General features: G+C 34.8%; 3 protein-coding genes across 3 annotated transcripts; 2 read left to right on the top strand and 1 right to left on the bottom strand.

Moving 5' to 3' along the window:
• Positions 1 to 254: 254 nt before the first annotated feature.
• Positions 255 to 1,668, top strand: LOC116778912 (uncharacterized). Its single transcript, XM_061529836.1, has 2 exons — positions 255 to 441; positions 577 to 1,668. The coding sequence occupies exons 1-2, from the start codon at positions 438 to 440 to the stop codon at positions 1,638 to 1,640; spliced, it is 1,068 nt and encodes a 355-aa protein (XP_061385820.1). The 5' UTR covers positions 255 to 437; the 3' UTR covers positions 1,641 to 1,668.
• LOC116778911 (scm-like with four MBT domains protein 1) lies at positions 1,659 to 6,422 on the bottom strand. The gene is made up of 7 exons (XM_032673000.2): positions 6,130 to 6,422; positions 4,558 to 4,968; positions 4,244 to 4,366; positions 4,030 to 4,158; positions 3,072 to 3,937; positions 2,671 to 2,846; positions 1,659 to 2,543 (listed from the first exon to the last, which is right to left on the bottom strand). Exons 1-7 carry the CDS (start codon positions 6,199 to 6,201, stop codon positions 1,705 to 1,707), a joined length of 2,616 nt encoding a protein of 871 aa, XP_032528891.2. The 5' UTR covers positions 6,202 to 6,422; the 3' UTR covers positions 1,659 to 1,704.
• A 736-nt stretch (positions 6,423 to 7,158) lies between these two features.
• On the top strand, positions 7,159 to 10,467 carry LOC116778790 (CSC1-like protein 2). The gene has a single exon (XM_032672815.2). The coding sequence runs from the start codon at positions 7,373 to 7,375 to the stop codon at positions 9,611 to 9,613; it is 2,241 nt and encodes a 746-aa protein (XP_032528706.2). The 5' UTR covers positions 7,159 to 7,372; the 3' UTR covers positions 9,614 to 10,467.
• The last annotated feature ends 1,281 nt before the right edge of the window (positions 10,468 to 11,748 follow it).

The following is an 11,748-nucleotide window of genomic DNA, read 5'->3' as shown; positions in this document are numbered from 1 at the left end:
TCTTATCGCCAAATAACATTCATTTTTAAATGCAAATAATTAATAGAATATTAACCAAAACATGAACAAATTTAATTAAAAAATTTAATTTAGTAGAGTATTTCAAACTTAATGATATTTATCAGCTGTATATACGCTGCCTATACCTTAAAGCGCGAATTTTAAAATGAGATTTATATACTTAAAAATATCAATTACTCTAACAATTGTAATAAACCTACCAGAGTAACATTTTTCTATTGATAAAAAAATTTTTTACACAAAGGAAAGTTAAAATTATGAAAATATAACAATATGAAACTTTTTTGAAGGACTATATCAAATAACATTATTTCTTTTTAACTTCATTTTGGATTGTTCTAGAAAAAATAAGTTTTCTTTTATTTTAATCAGAATTAAGTTTTTCCAAAAAGGGTAAATTTCCTGCAGTTTTTACAATGAGTAAGTAAATGAATAATAAACAAGTAGTTGATAATTATTTTTGTTACTCTTAAGGATTCCTTTAAATGCATACCTAGATCACATTTGAATTTATTTAAGTTAAAACTGAAAAATGAATATTTTAATTTTGTTTAGGTTACCAGCCTATAGTGATTAAAAAGCAACATAGCTTTTATGCTTGTGACTCACCGCGTATCAAAATTACGAATAATACATGGAAATCCGATGTCAATATTTTACAATTAAATCGTGATGTACAAAGCAAGAGGTCCGAAGAATATTACAAAAAATACGAGCTTGATGAAATACCAGTTAAGGATGATTGCAGTTTTAACGATCATTCGTTCAGTGAGGGATACGACTCTGGGACAGGGGACAATAAGGATTCAATAACTAATTCTGACCTCGACAAGTTAGAACTGAAAATTATGACTAGAATGTCGCAGGAGCTACTAACAGATACAAGCACCGTCAGCAGCTTGGATTCCAACTTGAAACTATTTAAAACAACCGTTCAACAAATATTTGATAATTTTCACGACAGCATGTGTGATTTTGAAGATTACAAGAAAAGATTCAACGAAATAATGCAAAAGAATAAAGGTGATTCTGTGACTGAGCTCGAGGAGTTCATAGGCACTATGTTACACAACATCCGCTCTTCGGAGATGTCTGTGACCAATAACAAGACTACAAAAGGGACAGATAGAAATAATGAGGTTATCTGTCCCGAGGACTATGAAAATAATCAAGAAATCTTGACAGTCAACAACAGCTCTACGGATATTAATGGTTTTGAGTATAGACCCAGTTCAAATACCGCGTCGGATAGCGGCATGTTAAACACTTGTCTCGTCAGCGAGTTTCCTTGTCTAGAAGTGAGAATAACAGAACGTAATATAATCTCTGAAAGAAATTTTCGCGAGCCATTTTTGAATGATATAGGAAACTTGGCTTCAGCGGATAATATAAAAATTCTTGCAGCCAAAAATATCGAAATAGAAAAATATACCACTGAACAGGACCATTACAATGTATACGACACAAAACTGGACAGGGACATTCCTGTCAAAAACTCGTGTGCTATGAAAGATATCCATTTAAATGAGAACTTCGTCAACGACAAAGACAAGGACGAGAATAAGTTTTTCATGTTCAAGATCTGTAGCTACATATGCAAGAAGCTTCGTAAGATGTGATGCTGAATAAATATGATATCGTTTAAAATGATTTTTATTTCGTACTAGACAATAGGAATGGTTATCACATGTCGGCGTTGTCGTCGAAGTTGTCGATGTAGTACCACCGTATCATGGTGATGTGTTTGCAGAGCTGCATAGCGAACTCCTTCTTCATGTGCAGGAAGTGCGTTATGATGGGTAGGTCCAGCATGATGAAGGCCTGGCCGTCTATTTCTTCCTGCTTCATCTTGTCCGCTATCAGTTTGCAGTCGTCGGTGTTGCTCAGATAGTTGTAGACGTCGTCGACCGTCCAGTCCAGGGGGTTCCTCGCCAGCTTCATTTTCCCCCTGGCCCAGGCGGTGGTTGTGTTCTTCTCGAACATCTTATTATCTGACGGCAGCGGATCATTGGTGTTGAACTTGAGTTTCTTCAGTTCCGGTTCCTCCGAGTCGCTGACGTCCGATATGTTTTTGGAGTCTCTCGAATTGCAGCTACTCTCGTTGGTCTCGTTCTCTGTGTCGCTGTCCTGTGTATTTCTTTTCTTACTGACGCACGAGTTGCTGTAAATCGTCTCCACGTCCTTCTTGTCCCAGTGCGCTTCTTTCATCTGAAGCGCGAAATTTGGTAACTTAGCTCCACGTGTCTTCATTTCTAATTTGGGGTAACTGTTCTTGGGGTCACGTTTTCTCCTGGTATTCCTCTTGTAGTCTGTGACGCTCTCTGGTGTGTTCGGCCTAGTGCCCGACTCCGAGGGCGGTGTGGACCCGGCGCTGTGTTCGCTTTCAACCGACTCTATATCTCTGTGTTCAATCTCCTGTACTGGCGGTTGCTCCTTTTCCCTCTTCTCCTGCTGTGTTTTTTTCTTTTTTTTCCTTCCATTCACGCTACCTTTCGGCCTGCCTCGTCGTTCTGTTCCATTATCTGTAACATTATTATAAAATTATATATAATGAGATTGGATAATTATCATCGCATTTTTGGTATAGTCTTAATTTCCGGGGTAACATCAACTCAGTTTATCTTAGCGTCATACTTGTATAATACTCACGGAAGGTTGACTTCTCGACCGTCTGACAGGCGTGCGGACATTGCAGAGGGTACTCGTCAGGTCCGAACAGACTGGGACAGGCCTGTAGCTTGACACATATGGACCGACAGAACGAGCCCACCTTGGACGCCTCCGTCGTTATGGGGACGAACGCGTGGTACGTGCTCGCTTTTAATCTATAACAGATATACTGTTACTGACACATATCATTATAAATATAAATGCCTTTTCAATATTTCGGGACATGTTTTTATAGTTACTCTTTTTTCTATAGACTCGCCAAGGAACACGCTACTATGCCTTCAAACTTTCGCTTCTATTAAAGAATGTGGGTACCGTAATGGTAACGCTCACAATATATATTATTCGTGTTTTTTATAATTCAAATGAATGAGACTTACTTGGCTCTTAGCATTTCTAGTTTCATGCCTTCGTCTGGCGGACCTTCAGTTTCCCAATCTTTGAGCAATTTCGCCGGTTTGTATGAGGCCGAGATGATTTTGTTGAGTACTTCTTTTAGTACAAGCAGCAAGGGTCCAGGGCCCACAGCTTTGGGCAGCTGTGATAATTTGTTACGACTTATCGACGGACCGGCATAACATTTATAATTGAAAAATATTCTATCGCACCACTCTTCCGATGATTTGATGTCATCTTTGATCGTTTTGGGCTCCTCGACGGGCTTGAGTATTTCTTTTGGGTTGGTGTCTGGTATATGGAGCTCATAGTTGTTGCTGTCACACCATCCTACGGGGAACAAGAGATCGCTATCTTGGGAGTACCAGAACTTTTCGCCGATCGGCAAAAGTTCGACGTACAACATGTGTTCCACTATTAATTCGACCGAAGCTACGTGGATTTCCTCGTGGTTCAGAGGATTCACCGCTTCCAACTTCATATTGGCTTCGATTCCTTTAAGCTGTTCCTTGTTTCCGAAACAGTATTCCGGCGCGGGGACGGAGGCGGTCATCGCAAGGTAATCCTCCCAATCAAATACACCTTCCTTCCACACTTTAGGTGGCTTAATATCAAGTTTGTGTGATTGTGCCCAGCCGATGGGGTAAATGTAGGGGTGCATGTTATCACAAAGCCAGGCCATTTTGGTGTCCTCGTAATCTTCTAGGTGATCGTCTATGACGACCAAGAAATGGAGATTATTGAAGATTTTGGTTACCGTGGCAGGGCGGAAAGTCTTCATGTCGTTCGGACTTAGTGCTTCTACTTTCATGCCTGTAGCAAAACTGTGCGCCTCTAAGATCGGATTTGGCTGAAAAAAATATCGAATTTTTAGACTGTGTACTCGTATAGAAGATGTATAAACAAAAAAACTTTTTGGTTATATATTGATAAAAAAGGTACCTGAAACAGATCAGCTGGAGTTGGTTCTTTGATAGATTCCTCGGCGCTTTGTCTCAGTTGCGTGCTGAGTTTGTTCTTACACGAGAATTTATTAACTTTGCCTGGGTACTTGAACTGCCACGGAGAACCCTGATTAAAGAATTCGTACAAGAATTATTGGCTGTTATAATATTACAATGAGCAGTAGCGGTGTGATATACAACAGTTTGCTGACCTTGTTGGTGACAAATCCAAAGCTGCTGAGTCTGGTGTTGCAGAAGAACATCCAAAACTGTGGTAAATCTTCATCAGCTCCATCATACCTCAACAAGAGCCGGCCTCCAATGTTTTCACATACCTACACATACATTTTTATGAATGAATTTTATATAGCGAAGGTTCTGAATTAAAGTACATAACTATCAGAAAAATTATATTCATAATATCGCTCAAATATACTAAACTTTTTCATCTGTATAATTTTTTTTTTCTATCAGACAAAGTTGTAAGCTGTGTTATTATTAAAAAATCACAAAACAGAATACTTACAGTTGCAATCCAGTATCTGTATGGATCAATTATATTTTGTATTTCCACTTTCATCCCAACTTTGATTCGATCGATTGGAGACATCCCTTTGTTATTCAATGCCTCGAGTGACACCGACTGTCCAACAAGGAGGGCTTTTTTCATTATATCTATGATAGTTTCTCCGCATCTTTCATTTATCTCATCGGGAGGCTCAACCAATTCATCATATTTTCCACACCAGCCGAGAGGGTGTACTTTAGTACTGGATATATCACACCAAAAGTCAGTTTGGGCACCAATGAATTTTATCCTAAGCAAGTGGCCGCAGACCATTGTGATCTCAGCCAACCAGTATACATCAGGATTGTTCTTGTGACACACCTCGAGTAACATCCCCTGCTTGATACCATTGTTGAGGCTGGCTTCAACCTAGAACATATTTGTGACATGAATAAGAATATAAAAGATTATTTTTCTTTATTCCTTTGTAAGATTTATTTCAGATGAAACATTAATAACTAAGATTAAAAATTAAGGAACAACTAAGCTATTTTTATTGTGAGGCCTATTAAATAAATAAATTGATAAGAAATGGCACACTATTGAGAACTGTACTTGAAGATAAGTTAGTTTTCGGCATAATAAAATTATTATATTTCAAAAAGGTATTAAAAATATATGTTATGATATAAATGCTCATGTTCAATTTATTATAAGTAATATTAATTTTCCTTTAAATTCTGTACTATTTTGTAAATTGAGTTATTAAAAAGGAAGAATTGCAAAAAAAAAATATGTATATGTTAAAACAGTCACTGTAGAAAGTAAAATTCAGTCATTATTGAAAGTGCCTGTATAGAGGACAAGTTTTTATAGCCATTATAAGTTATATTTAAATTATTTCTTCATTTTAATGCAATAATTGAGCTGAATTATTTGTATATCTTGGTTTTTGGCTATCTTTACCAGTTAATTAGACTAGCTGTTAAATTAAACTGATATTCATTGAATATTTAATAAAAAAATATTTAATCATCAAATCTATTTACATTTAATTATTTATCTATTAGAACAAAGAATTCACAATTCTTTTGACTAAGCTTTACTTAAATTTAGTCTAATCATGGTAAACTTAGAATGAATTTGATTAATAAACAAGGATTAATTTTTATTTTTCTTGTATTAGTGTTAAGCATCATGATTAGTATGTAGAGAAAGTTACAAAACTTTTAGTAGTACCTTTAATTAATAATAATCGAATTTAAATAATGATTTGATGTGACGCACGTAATTTCGATAGGACAATGAGCTGACATACTTTAACGCAGTTCGTCCCATATGGAAAAGGGGAATTTAATAATATATTTGAAGTAAAACAATACGACAAAAGTTGTAATTATGAGTAAAAAAAGTGATTACTTGTCTATAATCTAAAAATAGCCATTACATGGAGTTTATTTGATAACAGTTTAATATTAAAAGAAAGTTACAAAAGCCAAATTAAAATTATTTTTAATTAATTACTAATCTAACATTTTAATAGGAAATATATCATTAAATAAAAAACATTAAAAGAATGTCGCAACTTACGTGATAAAATAATTCTTCGGGAACAGCAATACTTTTTGTATCTTCTAAATAATTATTCCATTCAAATTCCATTATAAAGTTTTTTCTGAGTAGTATACTAGTGTCTTATTTCTATAAATAATTAAAATAAATAAAAATACATTAACGCATAATCTAAAAACTTATTACTTAATGTCTCCCTTTGAATTTCAGTTCACTGAATGGAATTGAAATTCATCCAGTAACCAACTGTTTCTTCTCATTCTTTTCTATATCCATACATGAATAGTTTGTTTATCTCTCTCACTCTATTTGTATTTTGTATGAGATATAGCTTTTCCTTGTCATTATCAAATAAATTTAAAGACGTACCTGTCTGTCGGTATTACACGTAGTATAATATGTAACAAAAAATGTAGAGTTAGAAAAGAATATTATCAAAATTATTGTTTTTTTCTTTTGGAATTATAATAGTTGTATGATACTTAACTAAACAATTTTAACTATTTAGTATGCTCATTTAAATTAGATGTCAATATTAAATTATAACTTCATATTAGTTCTCTAAAAGCCTAATTTTTTTCTTTTATTTTATTATATAGCTTATCTTTAAACATTTACCTCATTATATATTTATTAATAACCGTAATTATTTTTTATTATAATTGTATAAAAAAAACGTTAATAAAAAATAACGAATTATTCAACATTGGAAACTTACTGGTTTTATATTTTATGGAATTAGCTTTTTTCTCCAAGATCATATTAGGGGATGTGTTTCTCAAGAATATTTTTTTTATTAATAACAAAAACTGTAATACAACAAATACTGAAATGAATTTAAACCTATATAACTGCTTTTTGAATGTTTACATTTTTGCTTATAGATATGATAATATTAGTAAATAATAAACATATGAATAAATCCAATGTTAGATTTATTGAGGTTGGAATATAATTATACTTTTTGACAAAAGTTGGCATTATGCCTCACGGCATGCACTTTCATTTTATGTTTGTTGAATATTGTACTACCAACACTGTTTATTGGATAGTGGTATAGACTTGTCATTTGTCAAATTTTATCTTGTTAATGCCATCAACAAAATATATATTTAATCGAAACAGTGACTTCTGATTGAAAACAATTAATATTTGTAATATCTATCGAAAGTCAATAGAAGTTTTTGTTCAGGTGTAAGTTTATTGAGTGATTTTATTATGTGAATACTTTCTCTTTATTATTACTATTGCGACATCCAAAATGAGTCAATTTGCTGCGAACAATATTCTTTATGCAGTGCCTACAAATACTTCCAATGGGACTGACGAAGGATGTATGCTACTAAATCCGTCTCAGAGTGTTATCATTACTGGTGCATACAACGGTATTCCGCAAACCTTGATTTTAAATTTAATATCATGGGTATGTTTGATTCTTTTGTTTACCGTATTACGTCGAACAGCTTGGAATTATGGACGGATGGCTCTGGTCCAACGGTCAAAGAGCAGATGGACAAACTTATTTTACCGCGGCAGTGATAATGATACATTAGTAGAGAGAAGACGGAGTACAGATGAGTCAATGAACATAGATGAAGGGTTTTTCACGTGGTTGCCTGCTGTGTTTCGTCTTACGCGCGAACAAGTGCTCGCTAAATGTGGCCCTGATGCTGTACATTACCTGTCATTTCAAAGACATGCCATAACACTCATGTTCATTGTTACTATAGTATCTATTGGTATTATACTGCCAATAAATTTCCAAGGCACTAATTTACAAGTTGATGCTAGCACATTTGGCCGCACTACTTTGTCTAATCTAAATGGCAGATCATACTGGCTGTGGGTCCATACACTGATCAGTATCATGTTTCTGCCTGTGTCAGTGTTAATTATGAGGAGATGCACAGGCCGCAAACCCATACCAAACTCCATGACAGGAACTATAATGATAACAAACATTTCCAGAGCCGACAGAAATGAGGCTACAATCAGGGCATATTTTACCCACAATTTTCCTCACATACAAATTGTTGACTTACGACTAGCTTTCAATATAAACAAGTTGAATGAAGTACAAGAGAAGAAAGAAATGGTCACGGAAGCTCTTATATATACCGATACATATTACAGGAAAACTGGAAAAAGAATTACTGTGAAACCAACACTTTGTGGACCGGAAGTTGATGCTCTAGAATTCTACACTCAAGAAGAAAAACGTCTCAAAGATGAAGCGAAGAGATGTCGTGCTTTGGTCCTCAATGATCCTCTCGGTATAGCCTTTCTAACTCTTCCTTCATACCAACTCGCTGAACATGTCATCAATCATTTCAGTTTGCATAGAGGTTGGGTTCTGCAACACGCCACCAACCCATCAGATATTATATGGGAGAATTTAAGTGTCCAGCCTGGGGTCTGGTATGTAAAGGCCATAGTGGTTAATGTCTGTCTGTTTATTGTTTTGTTCTTCCTTACAACACCAGCTTTCGTTGTCAATCTCTTCAACACTCTGGTAGCTAAACCCGAGACTCTTAGTAAAATAAGTAGTTTGATATTTGAATTCCTACCTACGCTACTGCTTTGGACCATGGCGGCTGTAATGCCTGCCATTGTCGCCTTCTCTGATAAATTTCTTTCCCACTGGACAAAGTCTCAGCAAAACTATTCTATTATGGCAAAAACTGCGTCATATTTATTATTAATGACCTTAATTCTACCCTCGTTGGGACTAGCCAGTGCCGAGGCTTTCCTTGCATGGACTTTACACCACGAAAACGACACGTTGCGTTGGGATTGCGTATTTTTACCAGACAAGGGCGCCTTCTTCGTCAATTACGTCATCACCTCGGGCTTCATCGGTACAGCGCTCGAACTTATACGATTTCCGGAATTATTCTTATACGTCTGGTATCTTTTACAATCTAAATCTAAAGCAGAAAAAAGTTACGTAAAGAAGGCCATCTTATATGAGTTTCCTTTCGGAGTCCACTACGCATGGAGTCTTGCTATATTTTCTATAACAATGGTGTACAGTCTCGCATGTCCATTGATCGCACCGTTTGGTCTCATCTACTTCGTTCTGAAACACATAGGTGACAAACATAATCTGTACTTCGCGTACGGTCCGTGTGATATGAGCGGGGTCGGCGGCGGTAGAATCCACGCAACGGCCGTCAGGTTGATCAGAATATCTGTGTTGCTATTGTTGATAAACATGGCGGCCTGGGCGGGCCTGCGGGCCGGTTTCGAGGCTCGGACTATTATTTTGATAATGGCATCCGTAGTCGCGTTTGGAACATTCCTGCTGTTGAGTCCTTTCCCCAGCTGTACGCCGCCAGCGCCTCTACAGTCGGAAACGACGTTGCGCTTCCCCGAGTACGTGGCCCCGGTCCTCACTAAGCCCATAGACACTCCGCCCACATCCGCCTCCTCCACGCCGGACTACGGCGCCTCCTCGCCGGTAGTCAACCTTTCTTACAATCCAGAACCTATTAACATTTAAACTTAATTCTTAGCTCTAACTCGCTACGAAGTCATATCACGAGATGGAGATATCTTCCGGATATCCAACGTGTGTTTTTATTATACGGAAAGAGTTTTATGGTAATGTAAATAAATAACACAATACTACTCTGATATAATAAACATATAGTTTTTAGAATGTGCACTCTAAAATAGCAACTCTACTTAACTATAGTAATTTTTTTTTATGGTGATAACATTTTATAATAGTATAATTATTTTTACACGATCGTTTTATATAACTCAGCTATAGCTTTTATATATGTTTTGTATTAAAAATTCTGTATTATCAGTGCGAAATGTTCAACTTATATGAATTTTTAAAAACATCTCTTATTATTATTCTTAACATATTGAATAATAAATCGCACTATACCCTGGTTTCAGCCGAAAACCAATTCATTCTTATTATGCAGAGTCTCTTAGGGATTAAAACTAATTCTATTAATACTACCCTCATTTACTAATATTCACGTTACAACAAGAGTGAAAGAATGTCACGTCGAAACCGTAGAAGTACAAGTTGGTAGTTCGTTACTAGATACGACTATCACCAATGTTGTCGATGAAATAGCTTGAATTTAGTTTAAAGTCATTATTCAAATTAGAATAACATTCCCTGGCATAATATTTTTGTAATAAACATTTTATATATAATAGTATAATATTTAGATATAAAATGGCTGTCTGTATTGTACGCTTAATTACGTTTTATTTAATCAAATATGTATTGTTTTTTAATGTATATAGCTTGCATAATAATGTAAAATGATTGTTACATTTGTCGGAATATTGTTAATATATTTCTATTTTAAATACACGTGACTTATCATTGTTTGTTTTATCATTTAATTCGCGATCTCTCCTGATAACACCTTGAACACATGATTCCCTTTAGTTTTTTTTTTTTTCATATAAACCGCTTAGGTTTCTTTCTAACCGGCCAGTTTAAAGTTTCTCAAGATTTAATTAGATTGACATTTAGGAAAGAAATATATAATTACTTAATATAATGCTAATTAGCATATTCCTTATCAATATTCAATATACATATAATAAGACAGTAAAAATCGAATGTCTGTACATTAAATGTCTTTCCAAAAAACTGATAGGAGGCAATTAAAGAAGAGTCATAGAAACCAAAAAAAAAGGCCTTGGAATTTTTGTCTGTCTGTCTGGTACGTTATAAACTTCAAAACTACTCAACGAATTTGAACGCGTTTTTCACAGTTGGATTACATATAATTAGGAGCATTGTCAAAACTTTGTTTCGTCAAAATCGGTTAAGGGAAAAAGAAGTTATGGTCAATTTTAAGTTTGATATATATATGGTTATGAGAAAAGCGACCAACACGCGGGCGTAGCCGCGGACAACAGGTAGTATCAAATATTTCTTTAAGTATGTACCTACTTGTGTAACAAGAATGTATTTATTCATAATCTATTTTAGGAACATTAGCTGTTTAGCTTGGTATTTTAGTGTCTAGTTTTTTCAGTGGCTTCCATTTATAATAAATGTCCTGTAAAAAATGTACATTGTTTAGTCGTTTGATTCACTTTCGTTTCACTATGTGGGTTTTCATTCGTTGATTAACAGCGCCGAGCGATAAACTCTCGTATCAGTGACGTCATTTATAATTTTATTATGAACGATTAGAATTTATCCGAAAAGCTTTCCGAAGCAATTTATATAAATAACTCTAAAACTTTATTAACATTTTTATGGTATACTTTAATTGGCCTCTCATAACGGGTTGAACTACCCATTAAATATTCCAGAGAAATATACAAGTTTTGTAGTTGACTTAAATATATTAAAATATTCTTTGACAACTTCTCCATAATATAAAATATTTTTATTGCCTCTGCCAAAACTAAGATCCTCCATATTCTCCGAGTGCTAATTTTAAAAATTATCAATCATTTGAGAGCAAACAGTCACTGCCGTATAATACTTCATGAAAAATTTCTCAAGGACTTACAAATTGTACAGGAGGTTTCGTCAGTTGAAAATAAAAGTAAATCACTTTATTAAGACATTGTTTATGTTCATATCAGTCGTCGGATAATGGCTTCCAAATTATATATTTTTTATTGTTATATTGCTTTGGTAAG

This window comes from Danaus plexippus, chromosome 6, assembly GCF_018135715.1.
Source record: "Danaus plexippus chromosome 6, MEX_DaPlex, whole genome shotgun sequence".
NCBI classification, from domain to species: Eukaryota; Metazoa; Arthropoda; class Insecta; order Lepidoptera; family Nymphalidae; genus Danaus; species Danaus plexippus.
This window is presented reverse-complemented; position numbering and strand designations above follow the sequence as displayed.

Excerpts from the sequence above, each read along its gene's own strand:
- LOC116778911 (XM_032673000.2), bottom strand. The coding sequence starts at position 6,201 with ATGGAATTTGAATGGAATAATTATTTAGAAGATACAAAAAGTATTGCT. Across the intron at positions 3,938-4,029 it reads CTCCAGCTGATCTGTTTCAG|CCAAATCCGATCTTAGAGGC; the intron begins GTACCTTTTTTA and ends TATTTTTTTCAG. Across the intron at positions 2,847-3,071 it reads CTAGAAATGCTAAGAGCCAA|ATTAAAAGCGAGCACGTACC; the intron begins GTAAGTCTCATT and ends TATCTGTTATAG.
- LOC116778790 (XM_032672815.2), top strand. The coding sequence starts at position 7,373 with ATGAGTCAATTTGCTGCGAACAATATTCTTTATGCAGTGCCTACAAAT.